The sequence below is a fragment of the Miniopterus natalensis genome, chromosome 1 (assembly GCF_054644295.1).
Source record: "Miniopterus natalensis isolate mMinNat1 chromosome 1, mMinNat1.hap1, whole genome shotgun sequence".
In the NCBI taxonomy this organism is placed as follows: Eukaryota; Metazoa; Chordata; class Mammalia; order Chiroptera; family Miniopteridae; genus Miniopterus; species Miniopterus natalensis.
The window spans coordinates 20376423-20404206 of NC_142081.1; the positions used below are offsets into that span (position 1 = coordinate 20376423).

Below are 27784 nucleotides of genomic sequence, written 5' to 3' on the forward strand. Positions count from 1 at the left end.
CGAGTTGAGGTGACTTGCGGGAAGTACGCGACGACTGGACGACTCCGGGAGCTCTGGTTTCTAACACCGGAAGGGTCGTGGCGAACCCTGCGGGCCAGCTTCGGGACCCGTCCGCGTCAGGGCTCCAGGAAGGCCCGGCCTGCCTTCCCCGCGTGCGCCCACGTCAGGGCGGCCGGGGTTTAGGGGGGCGAGTCGGGGGCGGGGCGAGTCGGGGGCGGGGCGGGGGTGGAGCCTGAGCTTGAGCCTGGAGAGGCCTGGGCGGGCCGGTCCCCTAAAGCTTTGCTTTGCCTTAGAAATCATCAGACGGGGTGGGGCCAAAGTAGGTTTACACTTGTGAGTCACAGTTTATTTCTTGTATTATTATTTATTTACTATGGTATTTTCCATATGAACAACTGTAAACCTACTTTTGCCCCACTCTGTATAAGCAGTTATAGCTCTGATTTTCCCAGGTTTCAAAAACTAGCCCTGCCAGCAAGAGGTCTAGACAGTGCTGCTCTCTCAACTAAGAAGAAGGGATAGGACCTTTAATTACACTATTTTTATATATATATATTTTTTTAACCTGTGAGGAAATTTTAAAAATCAAGGTTAGACAGTCCTTTACCATCATTGTTATTGGCAAGGTAGTTTGTAGCCATTGTAAAGACCAGAGTATTAACACAAAGAATATTCATAATAAGAACCTTCTGAAAACTTTTTATCAAAGTAAAATCAAATGATAGAGAATGGCTTATAATGAAAAGGAAATTTCCTGCCTTAGCCTTTCCCATTCCCAGCCTTTTCCCCGAGGTTAACTACACTTAACCATAATAATATAGTAATTATTAACAATAGCCTTGTTATGCCCATCTCTTCTTGATACAATAATTTGACTTTATTCCCTCCTGTTCCTTCACCTTATCACAACATCTTAATAGTTCTTACAAGTTTTTCTAAAAGTCATGGTTATTGTGTAATGTATAAATGTTATGAAACTAGCTTAGATTTTTGTGTGTGAATACTTTCTAGCTAATGTTAGCGGAATTTAGGCATCTGTTTTTTGTGAAGTGATTAGAATTTCGAACACTGTTTTCACGGGTCAGCTTCAAATGTGATTATGATCTCACTTTAGGGCATGTGGGATTTAGACGGGGTCAGTGAAAATGATGAAATTATCAGGGCTGCTTTGGATGTTAAGTTCATTGCATCAAACCTGAGCTGCGTGAGCTGCCTAGAGATCAGAGCTGTCATTTGTTTTGTTTTACAATGTGTTTTAGTAAGAGATTTCATTTACATCAAATGATAGTCTTTCATAATGCTTCAGAGAAATGGGTAATGCTATGTAATTCTGAAGCTTTGATAGGTGTGTTTTTGTTTTATTTTTCTCCCAAAGGCAATTATTTATACTCAGAGAAGGAAACCACTGCCTGGCATTCTCACCAGCTTTCCACCTGCCATGATCAAGTGCTTGTCAGATGAAGTACAAGCCAAATTGCGTTCTGGTTTGGCTATATGCTCCTTAGGCCAATGTGTGGAGGAGCTTGCCCTCAACAGTCTTGATGCTGAAGCAAAATGTGTGGCTGTGAGGGTGAACATGGAAATCTTCCAAATTCAAGTGATTGACAATGGATTTGGGATGGGAAGTGATGATGTAGACAAGGTGGGAAATCGTTATTTCACTAGTAAATGCAACTGCATACAGGACTTGGACAACCTGAGGTTTTATGGTTTCCGAGGGGAGGCCTTGGCCAGTATAGCTGACATGGCCAGTGCTGTGGAAATTTCATCCAAGAAAAATGGAACAGTGAAGACTTTTATGAAACTGTTTCAGAATGGAAAAGCCCTGAAAGCTTGTGAAGCTGACTTGACTAGACCGAGTGCTGGAACAACGGTAACAGTGTATAACCTATTTTATCAGTTACCTGTAAGGAGGAAATGCATGGATCCTAGACTGGAGTTTGAGAAGGTTAGGCAAAGGATAGAAGCTCTCTCACTCATGCACCCTTCCATTTCTTTCTCTTTGAGAAATGATGTCTCTGGTTCCATGGTTCTTCAACTCCCTAAAACCAAAGACATATGTTCCCGATTTTGTCAAATTTATGGACTAGGTAAGTCCCAAAAGTTAAGAGAAATACATTTTAAACACAAAGAGTTTGAGCTTAGTGGCTATATCAGCTCTGAAGCCCACTACAATAAGAATATGCAGTTTTTGTTTGTGAACAAGAGGCTAGTTTTAAGAACGAAATTGCATAAACTCATTGACTTTTTATTAAGAAAAGAAAGTATTATATGCAAGCCAAAAAACAGTTCTGCCAGTAGGCAAATGAATTCAAGTCCTCGGCATCGGTCTAACCCAGAACTCCATGGGATATATGTAATCAATATACAGTGCCAGTCCTGTGAATATGATGTGTGTATGGAGCCAGCAAAAACTCTGATTGAGTTTCAGAACTGGGATACTGTTTTGGTTTGCATTCAGGAAGGAATGAAGATGTTTTTAAAGAAAGAAAAATTATTTGTGGAATTATCAGGTGAGGACATTAAGGAATTTAGTGAAGATAATGATTTTAGTTTATTTAGTGCCACTCTACAGAAGCATGTGTCCTCAGATGAGAAGTGTGACAAAGTCAGTTTCCAAGAAGCATGTAATAATATTTTAGATTCCTATGAAATGTTTAATTTGCAATCAAAAGCTGTAAAAAGAAAAGCTACAGAAAACATAAACACACAGAATTCTAGGGATTCAGAAGCTATCAGAAAAAAGACAAATGATTCATTTTTGTATATTTATGAATCAGATGGCCCAGGTCATAGTAAAATGACAGAGTCAACTTTACAAAACAAGGATAGCTCTTGCTCAGAATCAAGGGTCTTAGAACAAGAGAGAGCTAGAGCTTCAGAATCAGAAAATGAGAAACATAAAAAATCTTGCTTGAAACTTAACTCTTCAGAAAATCCATGTGGAACCAGTTCAGAAATGTTTGCAAGCCCTTTCCAGACATTAGATCACTTTGAGGAGAGTGGAGAAGATCTAGAAATACAGAAAATAAGTACTGCTGTTGATGGCATGGCTACTGACATCCTGAAAAAGAATAGAATTCAGAATCAGCTAGACACATTTAAAGGTGCTACTGAAATGGGACACCAGCCTCTGCCTTTTGAGACAATGTTATTGGGAGTACATGGTGCTCAGGGGGAGGAAGAGAAAAGAGAAAAAGAATCTAGTAATTGTGGAAGAATAAACGTCTTTAGTTATGGACAAATTAAATTATGTTCCACTGGCTTTATAACTCATGTGGTACAAAATGAACCAACTGAAACAGAACATCTATTTAAAAACTGTGTTCGACCCGGTCCTGTGAGTGCCAAAGAAACACTTGAAAATAGAACACGCCATTCAGTGGAGACTCCAGACATCAAAGATTTAACCAGCACTTTAAGTACAGAATTTGCTCGACTGCCCAACCAAAAATTGCGCAGAGCAAATATAGGTTATAGGCTAGAGAATAACTCTATACCGACTTACAGAAAATCTGCTATTTTGCAGGAAGGTAGTAAAAAATTACACCCAGGTGGCCTGTTACCGGACATATCCCCTTTCTCTTGGTGTAGGAACATTTCAGATGGGAGTGGGAGAAAAGGTAAGTCGGTTGGTTTCTCCAGACCCATAGCCCCTAAGAAGCTAAGCTTAAATTCACAGCTAGGATCTTTAGAGAAGTTTAAGAGACACTATGGGAAGGTTAAACATCCTCTGAATACAGAACCGGATGAAAATAATTTTGAAATCAATACCAATCTCAGTCCTCAGGTCGAACCTGGCATTCCACAGAGAGACAAAAACCACTTAGGCAACGCTGATATGTGTAAAACCACCCCTGTGAAACACAATGACTCCAGTAGTAGTTGTCAACCAGTAAGCCACATCCTTTACTCAGAAAACTTCCCATTCTCCGAGGAAGAAGACTGCTTACAACACCAGATGCCTCACTTAAGAGAAAGTCCTATAATTCTAAAGGATCTGCGTCACTTGAACAGAAAACCTTTGGATGTGGAGAAATCACCTGACTCACTAGCCTCTAAATTATCCAAAATGAAAGGTTCTGAAAAAGAGACTCAAACAGTGGAGATGATGAGTCATTTTACTGAACTTCCACAAGCAGATTCCAGTAGGAAAGACAGTGACTTGTGCAGTGGGTTATCCCTAGATTCTTGTATGTTATTTAAAAATGAGCATAAAAAAACGGGGAGTGTCATCATCCCGATGTTAGACTCTGTCACACAGGATAATTCTTCCAATAAAGATAGTGAAACATATTCTAACAACAGTACAACAGAGAACTCTGTGGTACCAGAAACAAATTTGGCAGTAGCCAATAATAATTCTGCAGTTATTAGTAAAGATTCAGATGTTCTTACAGCTTCGGAGCAGCAGATGAGAAGTCCTAACTCTCCCAGAGGAATGTTAATGGATCACAGAGGCGATTCCACAGCCAACCCAAGTGGAAGTTGTTTGCAGAGTGAGGACTCTATAGCAGGAACTTGTTCTGGAAATGAAGAGTCGAACACGTGTGCTTTGGGTTGGCAGCAGCATTTCGATGTAGCCCTGGGAAGAACGGTTTATGTCAACAGAACAACTGGCCTTAGCACATTCGTTCCTCCTCCTGAGGACATTCGGGCTGCTTGTACTAAGGATCTGACAACTGTGGCTGTGGATGTCATACTTGAGAATGGTAAGTGTATGGTGTTCATGGCATGAAATGCTTTTGAAGGTTACCGTGGCAGATAGAACATTTTGAAGTTTAATTATAAAACATGTTTTATGGTACACGAATATTCTCTAGGTCCAGTACTATTTAAATCTAGAAACACAATGGACATCTATAGAATGGAAGTGTGTACATAAATGTGTCTATGGGTGTGTATATGTGTAAGAGGGTGAGACGGTTTTTAATGAAATGGTACTATTAATCGTAGAGAAGATCCACTGTGCTTCCCTAGCCTGCTTTCCCCTCTCTCCCAAACACACCACTCTCCTAGAAATGTAAAGGAACTGCAATGCCAGTGTAGTATTTTTCTGGAAGTTGCTCTCTGCAGCTCCCAGGTAAACAGCCAGAATGATCCTATAGTCATCCTAGGTTTCCCAGTAAAAGCTATGGCTCAGTACAGTACCATATATATGTTTTTGTCTCTGGAGTTTTTTTTTAGAAAATAAGGTTTGACCATAAGTGTTCTGGGATCCAGGTTAAATGTGTACTTTATTACAGTGCATATGCTAATCCACTTGACCTGTTTATTGTGTAGGTAGCTCTGTTCAGGGAGACAGTAATGTGGCTCTTAGATCATACCGCAGGGCTGCATCAGAGCCTAGACAAGGACTCTGGGTTCTCAGGCCTAAGTCCCCATTAATAGTGACGTTGTTCTGGCAGTGTGCTTAGGGCCAGATGCTGGGGATAGTAAAGCTGATTCCCATCTGGCTGTAATCTTGGTTTTGCATCAGGAGGATAGACATTAAGAGCATAAACTACATGTATGCAGTTGCAAATTATAATTTCTCTTTAGGATTAATATCTGGCAGGAAGCTCTGATTTAGGATTAAATAAGACCTTTATTTTTCAATGGGTTCACTGTTGTTGTCTTTTTCTTTTGGGAAAAAAAATCACTGTAGTAACTTTCAAAGCATTAAATAGGAGAAAACCCTTTTCTTTCAATGTGCTCCTGAGACTCTCAGGTTGCTCTTAAAGACACATGTGTTTTTCAGTCTGTGTAGTTTTATGTCCTGATTTATACTGAGTGCTTATCAGAGGTAAATCTAAGGAACTCACACCTCATCTTCCTGAAATGTAACTACTTCTGCTGGTTATAAAAAAAATAACTGAATTACATTAAACTGACATGGCTGTTCCTAAACAAAGGCAGAAATCTTGGTTGGCTGCCATACTCAACATAAGCATCTGCTCCTGTTAAATAAATCTAGATGTTTGAAAAAACACACACTTCAACCTACTTAACTTTCTGGATTAGCAAAAGTTCTTGTAAAGAACTTTTGAGGGTCATGTTGACCCAGAGTTTCATAATGAAAAATAAAGCATTTTGGATATAGAAACAAGTTCCATGGAAAGATGGCTCCTAAGCACCTTCCATTTACATGGAATGTTACCTTTCTGGAAATGGCTGATGTATATTAGGACATTGTTGAGCCATACATAAAAACCTAAGATGAGTTGTTAAGAGGTAAATTTAATTGTACAGAAGAGAGGATATATAAAGGTAATTTTAAGGAATTGTGTGAAGTCTCCAAGCCCTGACAGTTTTTCTCTTTAAAATGTCTTTAACTCTGCAACCTTATTTCACTTCCCACTTTAATTTTATTGTTCTGAGTTAATCTTTCGCCAGTTTCTGTCCAACAGATTTATCTTTTTGAAATAATAGTTTCATCATGTTTTGCCCTGTTTAAAAACTGTCAAATTCAGCATTGTTCCTAAAACAAATCTGATCATCCTTCAGGAAGGAGGGTAGATTTGGGGCCAAATCTTACTAGACCTTAGAGTTTAAATTGAGAACATTTAAAAAAAAAAGTTGTTATTGATTTTTAGGGAGAGAGATAGAGAGGTAGAAACATAGATGAGAGAGAAACATCAGCAGTCGGCTGCCTCCTGCACACCCCTACTGGGGATTGAGCCCACAACCCGGGCATGTGCCCTGACCGGGAACTGAACCCTGACCACTTGGTTCCTGGGTCAGTGCTCAACCACTGAGCCGCTCTCAGCGGGGCTAAACTGAGAACTTTTCATTCATTTACCTATTCACTTATTCATTCATTTATTGATTGTTCACACAGTGCTAGGCCCTGCCACATTGCAGATTAACCGACTTTTGGTTTAAGGAATTCACAGTATATCAGAGAAGATAGCTATCTAAATATAATATGATGAGATAAATGTTATAATAGATACATATATTGGGATATGAGACATATAAATTGGAGACTTGTGAAGGCTGTACTCAGTAGTGAAGGATGATAATTAGGTACCACTCTGTGTTTAATACAGTGTTGCTCAACTGTGGCAATGTTGACATTTTGGACTAGATAAATCTTTGTTGTAGGGTTTGTCTGATACATTGTAGGATATTAGCAGCATTCCAAGCCTCTTATCTGCTAGATGCCAGTAACACCCCTCACCCAAGTTGTGACAACCAAAAATGTCCCAAGATATTGCCATATGTCTCCATGCAAAATTGCCCCCATTGAGAATCAGTGATCTAGTTTGGGTTCTCATTCTGCCTGGTATAGATGGATAATGGGACAAAGCATTAATGTAGGTTCATAAGTTAGCAGAGTTAACTTCATTCAAGAACTTTGGACTCTCAAGCTAGTGTTTGGTAGTATGCCTTATGTCTTGATTCAGTTTGTGTAGAAAGAGATTTTATGTAACTTAATTTTTAATAGTTTGTCCTTTGAGTTCAAATGTTTAGGTTTTTCTTTTTTACATTTAGGGTCTCAGTACAGGTGTCATCCTTTTAGAAGCGACCTTGTTCTTCCTTTCCTTCCTAGAGCTCTGGAAGAGAGGACTGTGATGAGACAGACTAACAGAGGTAGGGGCAATAGGAGATTGCTGGAACACCTAGTGCATAATGTACCACCTAACTAAAAAAAAAGGAGGGTTGTATTATTAAGCTTGATCAGTACCAGCTGTGCCTTACTGGAACCAGGAATACTCCATGGTCCTGTTTAACAGCAGAACTAAGTAATTCTGTGCATGCATGTAGATCAGAAATTACTTTTCCAGACTTGAGGTCAATACTGAGTGATTATGCAGTCTGTGGTGTCTTGTGACTGAGAAATTGTTTCTTATTTTTAAAGATTGGAGTTGTGCTCCATATTGAGGCAGTTTTATATACGCAAAACTCTTATTTTTTAAAAAAGTTACAGACATTATTTTCCTATTCTTTGTTTCTAAAAATAGATTATGGTATATATATTTTTTTACTAAAGGAAGTGGGGTTACTAATTTGAACCAATTTCTCCTAGGCTTGTATTCTGAAATATTTCTTGAAAATAGTTTGGAGAAAAAGCTATAATGTGAGAAGATACAGTCATCAACTGTAGTTTAAAAAGTAACATATTGAAACAACTTAGAGATACAACAAACACTAAACCTTTGTAGCATGTTGGAACAATGGGTCTGATCTTTGGTCTTGAGACTGCACCACACCAAATATGAGATGTCATTCACCTTTTTCCCAGAGGCTCTTGATGCCAACTTTACCTGTCCCCCTTCGCACTAGGTACTGTAGAAGATGCTGTTGGGAGTGGATCACTTCAGTCCTTGTTCTCGGAATGGGACAATCCAGTATTTGCCCGTTATCCAGAGGTGGGTCTGCAGCAGTTTTTCTTCGCTTGTTATTTTAATATTTGAATTTTATTTAAGTTGGGCATGGGTGACTGACTATACTAATTTGTAATTATGAATGGGAAGTGGGTATGTTTCCAAATAATTTACTTGGAAATTAATGTTTAATGTGGAAAGGAGGAATCAGAATTCATGATATTTTGGGAGCTCAGCTTTAATTTTGGAATAAGCGTATATAATCAGTGTGGGAATAGTGAAAGTGTTTATCACTCTTCAAAACTCCAACTTGTAGCTATGGCAGAGTATTTAGGGTGGCGATAATAAAAACCATTATCATTAAATAAAGTAGTGAATCATGTACTGGAGGAACAGTTCATCATTGAACTGAGAGTACTCTCTTCAGTGGGTTATCACAGAATGTACTTTGTGTGTTGTAATGAGGGTGTAGAATAGATGAACACTTAATTGTTGATCCTTCAGTTAAAGATATCTTTAAGGACTTGATTATGGAGCCAAGACCAATTGTTAACCTGAAATAATATTGGGTTTTTTCAATGATTTTGTTCATAGAGCCTTTTGAATTCCTATAAGCTCTCCGAAATCAGCCCACCTCTAGTAGGCTCTATGAAAATGAAAGTTTTTAAAGCACTTTGAGATCTTTGGCAAAACAGTTCTGCAGACATAAAAAAACACACACCTAAATTTAAATGATATTTGTGCTGGGTCTTTCTAGGTTGCTGTTGATGTAAGCAGTGGTCAGGCTGAAGGCCTAGCTGTTAAAATTCACAACATCTTATATCCTTATCGCTTCACCAAGGACATGATTCATTCGATGCAGGTAAAAGATTGATTTTGAAATCTCATAAAAATACATATATAAGCCCTAAGCTAGACTAACTCTTAGGAAATTTGGTTTATTTAATGATGTGGAGCACCCTGGTCAGGCGCATGTGGGTTGATGTTTACTGGAGTTTTATCATGAGAAGAGAATGAGAGGGACCGAACTCTTCACAAAGAAGATGTCCTTAGGATGGGTGATGGACGAGGCTCCCAGTTTCAAGGTTTTTACAGACTTTATATTTTGTCAGTAATTTATAAATCAACTAAGTGCTGCAGAAATACTGTCCTTAAATGTGCAACAATGTCCCTTTTCAAACAACCTCTGTTGTGTGAGGCTACAAATGACATGACTTAGGAGACCCCAGGTTGAGGCGTTCCAATAAAAATCGGGACCTCTTGTCCCATCTGCTTTTCCAGATGCCCCTTCTCTATACCACTCTGGCCGTCTTATTTTCACTTTGTTTCCTTGTTTTCAGTATGGGAACAAATTAGGAGTTTAGACACATCTAGGTAAACTCCTAACCTGGCATGTTTGACCCAGAAATAGGCCATGGGGTAGAGGTATAGATTATGGGGTATAGACTGGGGGGAGCCTTGTCAGTGCCTGGACAGAGAGGAACCACTAAGGCCTAAAGCCACAGGTAGATTTTTCACTTACCGTTTTAATGGACTAGCTCTTCCAAAATGCTTTTCCTTGCTTTTGCATAAATTTTTAAAATTTATATCAGCTCTATTTGTTAGCAGTCCTGGTCATATTAATAATTCTCTGGTTATATGCCCATTAAGAAGTCATTCCCTTGGGAAGATTTCAGGTCTGCTCTAAAGTTTTGTTAGCATTTCCCTCTTAGATGCCTCTGTGTGTGCTCCTTTTATGTCCTCTGCTCACTCTGCTTGCCCATCCTTTTATCCTTCCCAACGACTCCCTCAGGTTCATCAGCACCTAACTCAGCCTCAGATAGGAAAGCTATAATGCAAGCAACTCTAAATTAGGTACAGTTTTGTCTCTTTCTATACAGATAAGTCTTCGTTAATTTTTATTTAGTGTTGTACCACTTGTTTCAATGTATGGCAGGTTCTCCAGCAAGTGGATAACAAGTTTATTGCCTGTTTAATGAGCACTAAGACTGAGGAAAGTGGCAAAGCAGGTAAGAATGGAGTTTAGCCTTGACTAACAATCAGCTGGTCTTCCTACAGCCTCCTTTTAAGGCCATGTGTGTATATATATATATCCATTGCAATGATTTGGAAAGAAGACTAGGGAAAACCAATCTAAATTAATATTATGATAGTTTTAAAGCACATTTAGTTTTATAAACATACACATACATATATAAGGCATACATATATAAGATACATGTTAAGCTATTAAACAGTAGTTACTTTAGGAGTGAGAATGGGAGGGAAAAGGGGGAATTTCATGTTTTACTCTTTAAAATATTTTGTATTGTTTGACTTTTAAATAATGTTTTTATGTATTCCTTTTATAATTATAGAAAGTTTATATAATTAACTATACTAGGGTTATCGAAAGTTAAGTACAATCTCTTGGTGACCTGCTTTAATAAAACAATAATAGTTTGTCAATCATATTTTTTTCTTATTTTTTTAAAAAATATATCTTCATTGATTTCAGAGAGAGGAAGGGAGAGGAGGAGAGAGAGATAGAAACATCAATGATGAGAGAGTCATTGATCGGCAGCCTAGCCCGCAACCCGGGCATGTGCCCTGACCAGGAATCGAACCCCGATCTCCTGGATCCTAGGTCGATGCTCAACCGCTGAGCCATGCCCGGCCGGGCTGTCAATCATATTAACTCATTCAACAAATATTGAGTGCCTTTTGTACGCCCAGGACTGTATTAGGCCCTAGGGATACAATGGTGGAGGAAAAATACATGGAGGAGAAACAGATAATTTCAGAAATGTTAACTCTAGCTGGTGTTACGGAGGAGAGAAACAAGATGCTGTAAGTACCTGTGTTGGAAGACCTGATTTAGTCAGGGAGGTCAGGGAAGGTTTAGTTGGTAAAGTGAGATCAGAAGTATGAGTATGAGTTAACTAGGGAAAGAAGAGAAGGAGTATTGTTGGCAGAGGGGATAGCGTGCAGTGTGTGATTTTCTCTCCCTTAGTGAGGAAAATCAGGGCAGGTGCAATGGGAGTGAGAGCAAGAAGCTGAGGCCTAGTCTCAAATGCCACTTACAAGTTTGTCTTTGTCCCAACACCAACTGGAAACAATTGAAAGCTTTCTGTTTTCTTTTTTAATTGGTTTTCTGATGTTATTTTTTTGGTGGCACATGTTCCATCATATTTGTATTTTGAAAATATTGTTCTGGCCCAGATGGTGTGGCTCAGTGGTTAAGCATCGACCTAGGATCCAGGAGGTCACAGTTCGATTCCCGGTCACGGCACGTGCCCGGGTTGCGGGCTCGATCCCCAGTAGGGGGCGTGCAGGAGGCAGCTGATCAATGACTTTCATCATTGACGTTTCTGTCTCTCTCTGTCCCTTCTTCTCTCTGAAATCAATAAAGATATATTTTTTAAAAAGAAAAGAAACTATTGCTCTGGTTGCATTGTGGAGAATGAACTGGGTAGGAGGGTGCATCCCAGTAACTGCAGAGAGACCATCAGGAGGATATTGCAGTATAGCGAGGACCAGGGTGGACTAGAGAGAAGTAAATGCATTGGAAAGATATTTAGGAGATAAAGTCAACAGGTGTTGGTGATGGATTGGATGGGGGGAAGGTATATCAAAGAGGTCTCCTAGTTTTCTGGCCTCCATAGCTGAGTGGGTGATGTTGCAGGACATCATGAGTCTGGACGAGAGGCCGGCAGAGAGTGAGCACCATGAGTTCAGTCTGTAATCTGTTGGAAACGTTCAAGAAGAGATGTCCAGAAGGTGGCTGGATATTACAGGTTTGGGACTAGAAAAGTATTCTGACATGGAGATATAAACCTGAGTTGTCAGCCTAAAGTTGGTCATTGAAGTTGCAAGTGTAACTTTTACTACCTAGAAAAAGAGTGAAGGGAAAGGAGAAGAGATTCTGAATCTAGAGTAATCCCAGCATTTAACAGCTAGTCAGAAAAGGGTGGACCAGCGAAAGAGGTTGTGAAGGAACAGCTTGAGAAATAGGAAGAAAACAGACAAAGGTGGTGTTGCAAAGCCAAGACTTCATATAAATGCTGCCAAGAGGATGAGTAAGATGAGGACTGAAATGATCTGTTCAACTTTGTGACAGCAGAAGTGAGGGACTCAGGTGAGAACTGTGTCAGAGGTAGGGGAGGATGCTGGCAGGCTGCAAGGAGAGACTCAGAAATCTGTGACGTGGAAGAGAGGGACTGAAAGAGGGTGAGAGTGAGAGGAGGCTTCTTTTCATTTTTCTTCCTTTAAACTTGGAGACTCTTGAGCACATTTATAATACTTGATACTGTATGGTTCCAGGAAAGGCCCGGGTGGCTGTGAGCCCTGGCTCCAGAGCAGTAGACCTGCAGGCAAGTGCTTCTAAAGTTTGAAAGCAGTTCATTCTCTTTGTATTTCAGAATATTCCTTTTTGCCCTATTTACAGTGTAGACTTATCTAATAAATGTCGTAATAGGTCAAAGGCGAATTAATCAAAATTCTGTCATAAATATGGAATTAATAAAGGTGAAATTATAGTTTTACTGTTTCTAGAAAATGAATAGATTTTATTCTAAAGTTTTGATTACCTGGAATTCTTTGTTAAAATTCTCAAATCTCTACTAATGGCTCCTGAGATGGGTGTAGCCACAAAATCTATAGATGTTCAAAGAAGTAAAAGGGACCTATTTAAATTTCTCTTGAAATTTTATATTATCATTGTATTGGTTAGCTGCCACCAAAGAGTACTCTTAGATAAATACATTTTTCTAAATCAAAATGTGTTTTTACTGTTGCTTATGAATACCTAAAGCAACCTATTCTTATAATTGACTTACTTGTATTTTAATATCTCCACATATTTTTGTAACTTACAAGTATATTAAGTTATAGTAAAATTATCGTCATATATTATCATTTTTTATTGAATGTTTCCACCTACAGTAAAATACAGTTGTTCAGTTATGATACCGTAAAGAATAAAGATTCATTCATTTATTCTGAAAATAATTATTGAGTGCCTATTATGGACCTGATTGTTGTTACACATGCTGGGGATATAACAGACAAAAATCCTTGCCCATATGAAATTTATATTCTGTTGTGTTGGAATATTAAAAATACAGTTTCCAGTATTAGTAAGTTACCTTCAGATATTCTGTTTCATTCAAGGAATGAAAACGGTTGTGAACACTATATTGACTGTAAACCATTCCTCCAGAGTCAGGTACAGGATAGATTTTTTAGGGTCACTGACTCTTGGAAATTCACACTGGCTCTAATTTGAGATCACTCCCTCCAATTTATTATTCCATTGTCTTGCCCAATACAGGATGTTCAGTATTCATCACAACCAGCTGCAACTCCTATCCTCAAAGGAGTTTACAATTCAACAATTTGGGGCCTGTTCCTGTGGTTGAACATGCTGTCAGAAAAATTATTTCTTTTTTTCTTTAAATCTTAAGCTCTCATGTCATGAATTTGATAGTGTCATAGAAACAATTTTTTAATCTTTAGTAGAAAGAGGAGAAACAGGCATTATCTCTTTTGATCAAGTTCAAGAGAGAACTTTTATTTTAATATAATCAATAGCAATAAATCTCAACCCTTTGGCCCAAGTATTAAATTATAAGCTAAAAAGATGTAGTAATGTAAGTGATGTAGTAATGTCAGTCCTTCTGTCAATGAGAAAAAGATTAGTTTTGGCTTTTGGGGTCAGGACATTCTGCTTCCTTTCTTGCACTTAAGCATCTAAAACCTTGCTACTCGAAGTATGAAAGTAGCATCATCACCTGGGAGTCTAGTAGAATTGCAGAAGCTTGTGTCCCCCCCCCCCTCCCAACTGAATCAGAATTGAATTTTAATAAGATCCTAGGTGATTTGTGTGCCTAAGTTTGAGAAGGCTGATTCTAAATCACAGCCAACTGTGGCTGGTGGACCAGATCCAACTACCACCTGTTTTTGTTCAGCCAGGTAGATAAGAATGGTTTTTACATTTTTAAATAGCTGGGGAAAAAGCAAAAGAAGAATATTTCTTGACACATTAAAATTACACATAAAGTTTTATGGGGACACAGCTACAATATTCACATATTATCTATGGCTGCTCTAGTTCAAAATGAAGAGTTGAGTAGTTGGACAGAAACCATCTGTACCAAAAGCCTAGAAAAAAATTTTCTGACCTCTGATCTAAAGTGTAGTAGAATTACATTCTTCATGGGCTCCTGGGTAGCCTGCAAATCAAGGTCAGCCGATTATAATAATGTACTGTTTAATGATCCTTCATTGTATCAAATTTGTATTAGTAAAGCAAAGTCAGTATTTGAAGCTTAAAATGTCGGGCTTGCCCTGGCCAGGTGGCTCGGTTGGTTGGCATACCTTCCTGTACACTAAAAGGCTGTGGGCTCAGTTTCTGGTTGTGGGTTCGATCACCTGTCGGGGCGGGTATGGGGGGTAACCAATCTCTGTTTCTCTCACATTGATGTTTCTCTCTTCCTTTGTGTCTCTAAAAATCAATGAAAACATGTCCTCAGAGGAGAATTAAAAAAAAAAGTAGGGCCCGGCCAGTGTGGCTTAGCAGCTGAGCATCGACCTGGGATACAGGAGATCGCAGTTGGATCCCGGCAGGGCACATGCCCGGGTTGCTGACCTGATCCCCAGTCGGGGGGCATGTAGGAGGCAGCCGATCAATGACTCATCATTGATGTTTCTCTCTCTCTCTCTCCCCCTCTTCCTTCCTCTCTCTGAAATCAGTAAAGATATGTTAAAAAAAAAAAAAAGTAGGGGTTTAACCTTGTTTTATAAATGAAATACTAATGAACTAAAGAGTTTTTCATCAGAAATGATTTGTTGTATTCCCCCATAATTTCATTTTTTTTAAGGAAATAAGACACATGTTCCTACTTGGTATGTTTGTCTTATGCTCACCTTGTTACATAGTTTGAATTAACCTTTTTCTCCCTCAACACACATGATTATTTCAGTCTTGATCTGATAATATGAAACTTCAGTAATCTTTGATAACCTTCTAGGTGGAAATTTGCTAGTCTTGGTGGATCAGCATGCTGCCCATGAGCGTGTTCGTTTGGAGCAGCTTATTATTGGTAAGGATCTGTTTGGGACTAGAAAAGATTTGAGACTCCGCAGCAGAATTAGTATAACTGAAAGAGTTTTTCTAACTGTTACTGTTGTGAGGAAAATGAATTGTATATTTTAAAAAATTAAGCTGAAGTCCTCTGTTTTGGCTTCTTTTATAACTGAAGGAATGTAGTAGTTCACTTTACTAATTCAAACATTTGGATCTTACATTATCAAGAATACATTTGCTGTATCTATATCATCAACCCTAGGGATTGGGGGTCTGAGGATTAGGCTATTTCAGCATGACATCTAGCTGAAATATATGCCCCTCCACATGCCCATACGATGTTGTAGTGTAATCAAATAGATTCAAGTCTGAACGGCACAAAAGGGAATATATTAAAGTCTTCTTTCTACCCTTGTCCTTCATCCCACCTAGTTTCTCTCCCCAGAGGCAACCAGTATCACTAATTTGCTATGTATCCTTCCAAAGTCAATATGTGCTTTTTAATCTTTGCTACCTTTTTTCTTGCCATGAAGCAGTGTGTTCTCCAAGAGGTAAAATACCAGGAAAATCTTTACTCCTGTGGTCAAGTAATAAAAAACCTAATGTCAAAGAGCTAAGTGAGGACCTAGGGAGATATTTTATGGACTAGAGTGGTGATGCTATTACTCCATGTTCACTTTTCCTTGTAAAATGAAGACCTAATTGTTGGAAAAGAGATAGTAAAAACAGTGTTGGAAAAACTTACTTGCTATACGTCCTGGACCATTTGAGAATAGCACTACTGACTAAGTCTCTTCAGAGATGGGAAACCCTTCTGAAGGAATTGGGAAGCCTTCTTGAGCCACAGGACTAGACAGTAAACCCATTTTATTTCCTCAGTAATCCACATTCCTCTCCTCTGTTATTAAAACCACATTTATTGACTATCTACAGGAACATTGCATTGTTCATTTGAATGCAAGATTTAAGTCTTATATTTCTTTTTCTTTTTTTTTTTTTACATTTTTCTTGATTTCAGAGAGGAAGGGAGAGGGAGAGAGAGATCAATGATGAGAGTCATTGATCGGATGACCTGCATGCCTCCCACTGGGTATTGAGCCCACAACCCTGGCATGTGCTCTGACCGGGAATCGAATCGTGACCTCCTGGTTCATAGGCCGGTGCTCAACCGCTGAGCCACGCCGGCCAGGCTGTATTTCTTATTTTTGAAAATACTGCTAAAATGAATGAACAGACTGGATATATACTAGTTTTACTTTAATGATGGAAATTCAAAGCCTAAAACTGTACATTGAACACACTGCTGCGCACTGTCATACTTACATGGCTGTGCCTTCCCATGCTTCATTTTTATGTGAAGCTAGAAGACCACTTCCTACTCTTAACCCATTCATCTTTCTCCCCATAGATTCCTATGAGAAGCAACAGCCACAGGGCTCTGGTCGGAAGAAATTGCTGTCTTCCACTGTAAGTCCTCCACTAGCGATAACAGTAACAGAGGAACAAAGGAGACTCTTATGGTTAGTACCACCATGAGGAGGTGATGTTGGTGGTACAAATATTTACAACAATTCTGTGGGGTATAAGCATAGTTACTGTTCCTTTCTCATGAGTCACCTGAGACTAAGAGAAGCTGCATGACTTGTTCAAGGTCATAACAACGTTTAAGTGGTGGAGCAGGCACTCAGATGCAGGTTTTCTGACTCCAAAAGCTGTTCTTTCCTCTATATCACAGCTGTTGAGCATAGAATAGAGTTACCCTGATAATTTTTCCCAGCAGTTGGCTTAGAATACTCTTGCCATTTCTTGGAACAGTCAATGTTTATGCTGTCCTGTTTCTGAAAACAAAGTTACTGCAGTAATTGCTTCCACTCTGCTTTGCCTTGGTGCATTCTAGATTCTTACTTTTCATTATCATAATCATACTGGGAAGAAAGTAAAACACTGGACTGCAAGGAAGGGACAAATAACATAGTGAATCACAAGATAAGACCTTTTCCCACTTTTAGGCAGCACAGATTATTGGAAATGAAAAAGAGAATTGCCTCTGAATTTATTTCAGGTTTGGGAGTATGCCACTGCCAATATATCTTTTCCCCTGGGGCATAATTTATATTAGAGGCAGATGCATTTATTTACATCCCATTAGTCAGGACTTCTCAGTTCCTGGGGCTATTCATTACCTCCCTGCTGTAATGCTGATTCCAAACACTCTTAGCCCTTTTATTTGTGCCAAACTCCTTCAAGTGCCAGCGCGAGAAGTTAGCAATTGCTCAGTGAAGAATAAAAACTTAGGAACAAGACGTAGAACTAAATTGGTTCTCTCAATGGAAAAGAGAAAAAAAGAAAGTTACTGTAATTCAAAAAGGAAATTTAATAGTAAAATCCTAAACAAATACTCATAAATGTAAGAAAAACAGTATAGCTTATAAAACTTGTGGCAGCTTTTGAGAAACTATCAGGTATTTGGAACCAGTACTGAAATGTAAATGAAGTAATTTTATATTTGAGATTGTCATACTTTTACATTGAGGTTATCTCTTTAGGTGTTATCACAAAAATCTGGAAGATATGGGCCTTGGAATTATATTTCCAGACACTAGTGATTCTCTGGTCCTTATAGGAAAAGTACCACTCTGTTTTGTAGAAAGAGAAGCCAATGAACTTCGAAGAGGAAGATCTACCGTGACCAAGAGTATTGTGGAGGTAAGACAGCTGTAGATGTTGAAATTGCTGAGTGATAGTAACCTCCTATTTTGTTTAGAAACTCTGTATATTCATCTTTTATTCAGTAAACATTTATGAAATACCTGCTGTGTGTCAGGTACTAGAGAGCCAAAGATGAATTAGCTCAAGGTGAGGAAGAAGGACATTTAAGTAATTATAACACAATGAAATTTAGGCAGAAATATGTTCAAAAGTGCTATGGCCCTGGCTGGTGTCACTTAGTTGGTTGGGTGCCGTCCTATGCACGTAAAGGTTGCCTGTTCAATTCCTAGTTGGGGCACATGCCCAGGTTTCAGGAGGCAGCTGATCGTTGTTTCTCTCTCGCATCAATGTTTCTCTCTCTCCCTCTCCCTTCTTCTCTCTAAAAATCAATAAAAATATTTTGTTTTTAAAAAGTGCTATGGGCCCTGGTCGGGTAGCTCAGTTGGTTAGAGCGTCGTCCTGATACAGCAAGGTTGGGGGTTGATCCCCATTGGGGCACATACAAGAATCAACCAATGATGCATAAATAAGTAGAGCAACAAATCAAGGTTTCTCCCTCTTTCTCTCTCTCCCTTCCTCTCTCTTTCTCAAATCAATCAATTTTTTTTAAAAAAAAGTGCTGTGGAAATACAAAATTATTGCTGTGCCCAGGAGGGTGGAAGTCAAGGAAATTGTCACCTGCTACTTAACTAGATGTTTAATTTGTCCACTGGGTGTTTTTAAATTTCGTTCACTATATTTTTTATTTCCAAAATTTTGATTCTTTCTCAGATCTCTCAGCTCTTTTTCACAGTGTCTCATTTTATTCATCATGGCTTCCTACTCCATCGCCAGCTTTCTGTTTGGAGCACAGGCAAATCCACATCAACTTAGCGTTATCATTTTCTAGAAATGTGAATTACTTTATTAATATATAAAAATAAAAATTAGAAGATACATTTAGTGGGTAACTAATGGGATAGACTGATATGGGAAAGATCTGCGGTAGGGAGAGCAGTTGAAAGGTTATTGCAGTGGCTCAGATAGAGGACAAGGGCTGGACTAAGTCAACAGCAGTGGTAATGCAGAGGAGGAACGTATTTGACACATAACTTAGAATCCAGAGGACCTGGGAAACTAGAGACTATGAAAGGGATAAAGGGGACAGCTACGTAATGATTCTGAGGGTCCTAACTCGGATGACTGGAAGGGGAATGGGGAGGAGTGCACCTGCCTGGGGAGTCAGCCTCTGTTAAGTACGTGAATGTGTCTTCAAGCAGGGATATGTCTTCAGAAGGGCTCCTGGAACTAAGCATTCAGGGTGTAAATGCTTTAGCAAAGGGCTGGAAAGCTACTGCCAGAAAGAAGCAGCTGTAAAGGATCATTGAATATATTTGGTCAGCGAGGGAGGAGGGAAATTGGGGAAAAGTAGTATTGCTAGAGCCAACGGGCGTTTAATCAAGAAGGGAATGGTCAGCAGTCGCAAGTTGGATTTTGCTGTCATGAGGACATTGGTTACCTTGGAATCATTGCCTGGGAGTCAGGTGGGGCAGAAGACAGGTTGCTGTGGGTCAGAGAGTGAGTGAAGGGAGGGACAGTGGAGCTAACTATACTACTCTTTCAAGAACTTTGGCTGCGTAAAGAAGAGAGCTTTTGGATTACCTTGATTTTACCCTTTCCAAAATTGCCCTTTGATCAGACAGCCTGTTTTCAGCATCGCTCTTTCCTCCCAACATAGCTTATTTTTCCAAGGCTCCTCCTCCAAATTGTCTTAAATCCAAAAGATAAGATCTGTTAGAATCTTTTATTGTAATTCAATCCCTAAGTATTTAACCAGAAAATTACAATAAAAACTTTTTGTAAAGTGACTTCAAAGACTATTGGTAAGGAGTTTACTTCAAATGGAAACAATGCTTATGGTTTCAGTAAATCTTGATTATGTTAAGTCAGGCTGATCAGGAGAGATCCTGTTGACTCTGGAAGAGGCTGAAGTAAGTTTTGGTGTCTTGAAGAAAAGGTAGCTACTTGGACCTTAGCAGTTGAAAGATCACTAATACATCTTTCTATAAAGTTCTGTCCTCTAGCCTGATGAATGAACCATTTTTATATTATTTAAATTATTTAAAATTGAACCACTGAAATATGAAATAAACAGAGAATAGACCTTTCTCCCCCTGACTAGGCTTACAAGTCCCAGATAAACAAGCAAGAGAGAATAGCGAAAAAGGTAGGTTTGATCTCTCTCCACACTAAGCTTTGTTAGTGGGTCAGATATTATGAGACATCTTCCTATTTAGCTTGTTTGGGAAAATAGGTGGCTTTTAAGAAATGCAGTAGTATCTGGCACCTAGCTCTTTGAAACTATGCTCATTTATAGGCATGGTGAACTAGAGTGTAGATGGGGAGGGGAGAGAATTTTCTGAGTCTGGTGTAAAAAGAAAATCTACCATGTTGTAATCTTAGGAAGCTAATTTATACATTGCCATTTCTAGGAGTAAAGAAATCCTGTGTTTTCTTATAATGAAGTTATTAAATGTGCCATATTTCAAAACAGTTACTTTCAGAGGTTAAACAAAGTGGTAACATGAAATAGTGTCTGCTTTAGATTTCTTTAAAGTCCTTTTGTAAATATTAAGATCTGCAGGGGTATAACTGTTAAAAAGGCCTTGGGACAGATATACTAGTGAGGAGAAACTGCTCAACAAAATGCCTCAGAAAATAAACTTTTTGACCTGAAAAGAATTGTAAAAAAAAAGAGCCTGTGGGAACTAAAGTGACTACTTATGTTTATGTTTATGATATCTAAGCAAGTGTTATACTGAGTGCACAGTTGTGTTGATGATTCTTGTATATTTATTCGGTGTCTGTGTAATATTACACTTGTTCTGGTTGAGATTATGAATACAAACAGACAGACTCTTAGATGCCTCCCTGCTATTTAGAGTCAGTCGAATCATCAAGGCTGCTCTCACCAGTTGCATAACCGCATGAGTTGATGAGCTACCTCTGGAGGAAGTTTCAGTAGCTAAATATATTCTCTATGCAATAAGAGTTCTATTCAGTTGTTTTGGTATTTCATATTTAAAGTGCCTTACAACAAATAATTTGCACCTAAGTGCTGTATTGCTGGAACTCTCCTTCAGGAGGCATAAAGAAGAAAATTGGGATATTTTGTAAACTATCAGGGGGCAAGAATAACATAACAGTAGATTAATGCCTCTTTTCCTGTTTGCTTTGTAGGAACTTATTCGAGAGCAAGTGGAGGTAAACTTTTCTCTTCTTTGAGTTTTTACACAGAGGCATCATTACCCCATTTCCTTTTCCATTAATGAAGAATATGTTTATGCATTAGCTACTCCAGACCACAGGAGGCATCCAAGGGACATTGCCACTGACTGTCCAGAAGGTGTTGGCATCTCAAGCCTGCCATGGTAAGACTCAACACAACAGTGATGAGGACCTCTGCATGCTGAGCAATGGCAGGGGTACCGCAAGTATGAAAGTAGAAGGCACATTTACTACTCATCTCAGGGAGGGTACAATTTAGATCAAGAAACTGAACACAAAATGAACACTAAAAAATTACCTTTACAAAGCAAAATTCCAGCACATATAGTATTTGACCATAATGCAAACTGACTAATATGAGTGGAATAACTCCTAGAGGAGATATATTTTGAGTCAAGTTTTGAATGAGCTGAGAGACGTGAATTCATAGGATGGAAGGGGAAGTTTACTGCAAGGGGAGGAAATAGCCTGTGTAGAGACCCAAAGGCACAGATTAGCTATGAGGCTCAGCAGAGAGTATCAGTAAATTAGGCTGGTGAGAAAGAAGCCTAGAAGGCCACAGCAAAACCTTTAGGTTTTATACACAAGGCATTAGAATCATTGAGGGTTCTTGAGTAGGGTAATATGATAAAATATAGGAAGTGGTATTGGAGGAACTTACCTTAGGGATCCTGACAGCTACAGAATCCCCTGCAGCTGTCATTTGACCACAAAGGGGTCTCCAGTTAAATGACACCCTCCCTGTTTGATCTCTCTCCATTGACCTTCTCCTCTCTTCACTTCCTGTCTTTTCCAGCTTAGTAACCACAATCACTCATTAATTTGTCTCCTGTAAATATCCTAAACTCCCTTTATCCTGTCTTTACTCCTCATATGTACTCCATCACCAAATTTGACCATCTCTGCCTTCAGAATGTATCTTAAATCTGCCTGATGTGATCTGTTTCCACTGCTACCTCCCTCTTTCTTGCCCGAGTCCTCTTAGTCTCCCCACATCCATTCTGGCTCTGCTTCAAGCTACTCTTCCCTCAGCACCCAGAGGAATCTTTTTGAAACATTCCTCTGAGCATATCCTTCTTCTAACTAAAATGTGTCAAGACTAGGATAGAAATTTCACTCTTCACCATGGTCTGCAAGGGGCTTTACTCACATAAAGTATCTCTTTATGTGAAAGCAATTTTCTGGCCCCCGCCTCTCCGGTTTCATCTCACTGTCCGCTGTGCCCTTTACATTCAGCCTGCTTCCTTGACCTGGTTCTTATGTTTCTGCACTTCCGCATTTGCCCTTCTCCTCTGTCTGAAATGCCTTTCCGATTCTTTCTTGTCTTTCTTAACCTAAGGTTTCAGATTAAATAACATTTTGCCAGGGAAGCCTTCCCTGACCTCCTAAACTGGGTTCGGTTTTTCTATTACATATTCTTTCACATCTCACAGTTCTTATAATTTAAATATATACAGTAATATAAAATATTTTTATATATAAATATGTATTTTACATATATCGTTTAGTTTATCATTTAAATTATTGTGTAATTATTTGTTTAATGTTTGTCTCACCTGTTAGACCCATTAGATTAGAAACTTCACAAGGGTGGAAATCCTTGTCTCAGTCTGCCCAGTATAGCTCCTAATACAGAGTATACACTTGTAAATACTTGTTGACTGAGTGAGTTAATGGATGCATAAAGGCAGGTTCTGACAATATGAGAGTTTAGATTAAGAAGGTTATTATGGAACTAGAAAAATGAACTGGACATTGAATGCAAATGAAATGGACACTGTAGAAAACAGTCAGAGATCTTGGTGATAGATTGGCTATGGACAAAAGATGACCTTGCTTTCATAAACCTGTAAGCAGGCAAAAATATTGTTCTTGCCTCTGAAAGCAAAATCCTAATAAATTAAGGAATGCCTCCGACAGGGATTAGGAAGACAAGGGCTCCATAAGGAAAAGCTGAGAGAGAGGTCAGTCCTGAAGCCTTAGTTTCATCCATGGCCGTAAATGCCAATTTCAAGCAGTCTTAAAGTCACATGAAAGAGCCTCAGAAACATTTTACTTTTTCCAGATACTTGGCTCTGACCCAGGGTCAGCATTGGTTTCCCACCATATACATCATAACCTTCTTGTTTCTGTCTTTCGTTTAGGGGCCATTAAGTTTAATGATAGCCTGAGCTTAGAGGAGAGCTATCGCCTTATTGAAGCTCTGTCCTGGTGCCAGCTGCCATTCCAGTGTGCTCATGGGAGACCCTCCATGCTGCCATTAGCTGACATAGACCACTTGGAGCAGGAAAAACAGGTACAGTGATGACTAACAGAAGAGGAAGTAAAGTCTATCTGCTTTTCCTTTTTCAGATCCTATTATTCAAATGTAATGTCTTAATCCTTGGAAGTTTTATGTAAAGTCTCGCCATTTCAGCTTCTAGCTCAAATTCAAAATGGAGCTTAGGGTAAGCTGTCAGATTATACACATGATACCTTTGTATTTTTTTAGCTTAACACATGTACAAGCTGATGTATTCTGAACATCTGTTACCTACTGGCTCTAGGTTTGATAGGATGCAGTTCTTTGGGATTACAGAAAATTGGTAGAAACAGAAAATTCACTGCTGGCAAGTGGAACCTAAACAGCCAGTTGCTTGATGGTATTGCTGGAAATGGTGACCTTGCTGGAAATGGTAGCCATCTGCAAGGACCTCTAGAGTTTGATTTGAGGATCATCAGGCCCAGGGAAGCAAGCTTAGGAGATTTCAACATCAGGCTTTGGCCATGATTACTCAGCAGTCCAGGAACAATGACGTTGGTAATACAATAAAGGCACAGAGTGATTAAATTAAAGAATATATCCTGTCCTTGTAATCTTAAATGAAACAGAAATGACAGCATGATAGGAATGTCCATGTTGCTGCTTTCCAAAATCTTTTCATATATATATGTTTTTTTAATCCCCACACAAGGATATGTTGTTATTGATTTTAGCGAGAGAGGAAGGGAGAGGGAGAGAAAGAGAAACATTGATATCAGAGAGAAACATCCATCAGTTACCTCCTGTACGCACCCCGACCGGGGGTTAAACGGGTAACCTAGGCATGTGCCCTGACTGGGAATCGAACCAGCCGCCTTTCAGTGTACGGGACAATGCGCCAACCAGCTGAGCCACCCGGCCGGCGCCTAAATCTTTTCTTTTGCTTACCTTCCCTGCTGAGGGCCATAAAGTCTTTTCTTGCATGGAGTTTTCAGGTACCACTGTTTTCTGATTCATCCAGTAGATTTTACTCCATTAAAAACTGTCTGCTTCCCATGATAATGAAAAAGAGCCATGTCCCTGTTCCTGAAGGGGTGGGATCTAGACTTCCAGTTCTCAGTACCGCTTATCCTAAGAAATCCGTAATCTGAATCCAGAAATGAGGAATCTAGACAGATTCGAATAGCTATAATTAGGAAATACTTCTATACTACTTGGCTTTTCCTACTGGTAATTGGAATTATTCTTTCTTCCCACAGATTAAACCCAATCTTGCAAAACTTCGCAAAATGGCCCAGGCCTGGCATCTCTTTGGAAAAGAAGGATGTGATACGAGGCAAAGCCTACAGGCATCCATGCCTCCTTGTGAGCCACCATGAGAACAGAATTACTGATCTGTAAGGAACCAAGGGGATGCTAACGATATGCCTCTGAGCAGAGCATAAACAGCAGGTACCAGCAGTCGTGACGGAACCCGCCCAGGGCACCTGAGCAACGTATCAGTCTTCCTTGAGGAGATGATCCCTCTAGTTGAGTAGCCAGATGAAATTCAAGCCTAAAGATACTTCATTCGTTTACATCCATGGACACAGGAGGTTGCCCTATAATATCTACTTTTTGTAACTTATTTAGGGATAAAATTTTAATCATTTATTATCTGTCTGGTTGGTTGGTTTGTGGTTTTCTTGGGGTGGGATGTGGGATTTTTTGGTTTGGTTTTGCAGTTTTTTCCAGCCTCATAATTTGCATTGATGACCATTTACCTGATGCTGAACTCCGAGGAACCAGGTCTGCCTTTCTAGCCTGCCCGGGGCCCTGCTGCATTCCCCTCCCTTTCCTTCAGGCTTCTTGGCTCCCCTCTGCTGCTGCTTACACTCCAAACCTCAGACTTGAAGAGTTTCTCTGCCCTCAGGAAACACTCTGCCGTCTTCCATCAGGCCTATAGTTAGATTATTTTAGGGATCAAAGCAATTGATAAAGAGAAACAAGGACAAGGATAGAGGGAGAAAATTGAAGTCCTTGTCTTCGTTTTTTGTTTTATCGTCACTTTAAGAACTCTGACTGATGTTGTTCATATCCCAAACCAGTAAAACAATGCAAGTACTGTGAACTTGTTTTTTAAAATATGATTTTTTTGTACTTTTATAAAGTATCTCTTTATGTGAAAGCAATTTTCGTATTAAAATGCATTTATTCTCAACCTACCCAGATGTGTTCTCTCCATTTTTTCAGGAGACAGGGTTCTTTTGGTCCCTTTCAGATTGTATCTTGGTTTCATTACAGTTTGCGTATCTAATGGCCTCATAATCTGCTTGGGGTCTTTCTGCAAGTGCTCGTTTTTCACTCTAATTCTCACTGCCCCGCCTGGGTAGAGGACTTGGTCTCTGCTGAAGAGGCCCAGTAGACTAACGTCCTCCAGAAGGGGGAAGAGGGCAAACAGCAGGCAGTGTTTATTGCAACCGGGTGACACACAATGAAAAAGATGTTGCAATGAAAATTTCCACTTTTTTATTTCCTGACCAGCCTGCTCAAATTGGCCTTTGTATCAGTGGAATTACTTTCCTCCTTTTTAAATGCAGGAAACAAATTAGTGCTCATAGAAGAGAAGTTTGTTTGCGAACAGCCCTGCAGTGAATCTTACAGGAGCAATGAAGTATTGCATTCATTAGCGTGTGCCTGAGAAGGTTCAGGGAAAGCCTTCGCTGGTTTTCAAGGGGATCCTTGTAGAATTACGTAATTGGAACCCTGAAGAATAGGCACCACTGTCTAGAAATGGTCTTTATTCTTCTAAATACGCATAAACGGTTTCATGGCCCGGAGAGATGACCTTAGAAAGGAGGGTGTTTTCAGGGGGGTTGACAAGGCCGTCAGGGGCTCTGCCTCCAGGCCCAGTGGGGTGCCCTGGCCTCTGGACCTCTGTCTTCACTCTCCAGACCTACATGGAGGCCAGCTGTCCTGAGAGTTTTAAAAGTCTTTTTAAGTCAGACCAATCTGTGTGACTAAAATGTGTTACAATACCTCTTATATTAGGATGATGGGGTGCAATTTCTAAAGGTTTTGCTATAACCTCAAACCACTGTTTTCTGGAAAATAAGAGAGGATTAGAAAAAGTTCTCCATAAATTATGTAACCAATTCTCCTAGCTAGCCCAAATCAATCAGTGTAAGAGATAATTATACTATTTTAATAATTTATAAACTCAGTAGCATGCATCAGCATAAAACCAATCTATTAGCCAAAAATATCTAACATTACTGTTATTACTGCCTGTTAGGGTTTTGTTCTGGTTTGTTTTTTAACTCAGGTGCCATAAGAGTAAAGATACATTTAAATTTTCCAATTTATCAATGAAAAATAATTCCACTGATACAAAGGCCTATTTGAGCAGCTGGTCAGGAAATACAAAAATGGAAATTCTCATTGCAACATCTTTTTCATAATTTTTAAAGTTTATGACATAATTTTTACATACATTTTCTATCTTATTTGAATTTCTTGGCAACCCATGGGATAAGGTGGTATTCTCCCCATTTTACCGACAGGGAAACTAAGGATGAAAAATGCTAGGTGATATGTCTAAGATCACACAGCCGGTAAGTAAAGCTGAGAGTGATATCCAAGTTTTCTAGCTCCAATAACAAGAATAATAGTTACCATGTATACATTATTTCAATCCTTACAACAGTCCTCTTAGGAAGCTAGTATCTCTTTTTTACAGTGAGACTACTAAGGCTCAGAGATGTTGACTAGTTTGCCAAGGACCTACCTAAGAGAGCCAGAATGCAGACCCAGGTCTGTGTGACTTCACGTCGCACAGTCCTTCCCATTAGTACCCCCATACTGCCCTATGTATTTTTAATTTATTAGCAACTTATCAGTTTGAAACTTAGTGGTTCATTTTTATTAGATTCTGGTTGGTGGAGACTTCGCTAACTTCAGAGTAAAACTTGAGAGATGAGATATGCAATGAAGTTCTTAAGAGTTCCTTTTTTTGGTAACACCCTTCAAATTCTTATTGAGAAATAAAGGTACATAACTTTAAGAAACTTAGCTGTAGTCAGGGAGAGAGGCAAGGAAACTGATGATAGAATATGGTAACTTCCTCTAGGTTTAGGGACCACTGAGTTCCAGCTATATCTTTATTATTGAGGTAAGAGGAAATAATTCTGTCAGAATTAAGTCTATAGATGG

General features: G+C 39.2%; 1 protein-coding gene across 2 annotated transcripts; it reads left to right on the plus strand.

Moving 5' to 3' along the window:
- Positions 1–348: 348 nt before the first annotated feature.
- MLH3 (mutL homolog 3) lies at positions 349–25797 on the plus strand. Of its 2 annotated transcripts, XM_016208682.2 has the most exons (12): positions 350–4712; positions 7477–7575; positions 8269–8354; positions 9067–9171; positions 10246–10318; positions 15320–15391; positions 16784–16895; positions 17922–18081; positions 21304–21327; positions 21416–21494; positions 23496–23647; positions 24853–25797. In XM_016208682.2, exons 1-12 carry the CDS (start codon positions 1439–1441, stop codon positions 24970–24972), a joined length of 4356 nt encoding a protein of 1451 aa, XP_016064168.2. In that variant the 5' UTR covers positions 350–1438; the 3' UTR covers positions 24973–25797. The 2 variants fall into 2 exon arrangements, with proteins under 2 accessions (XP_016064169.2, XP_016064168.2); XM_016208683.2 differs by lacking the exon at positions 7477–7575 and having other exon boundaries at positions 349–4712.
- The last annotated feature ends 1987 nt before the right edge of the window (positions 25798–27784 follow it).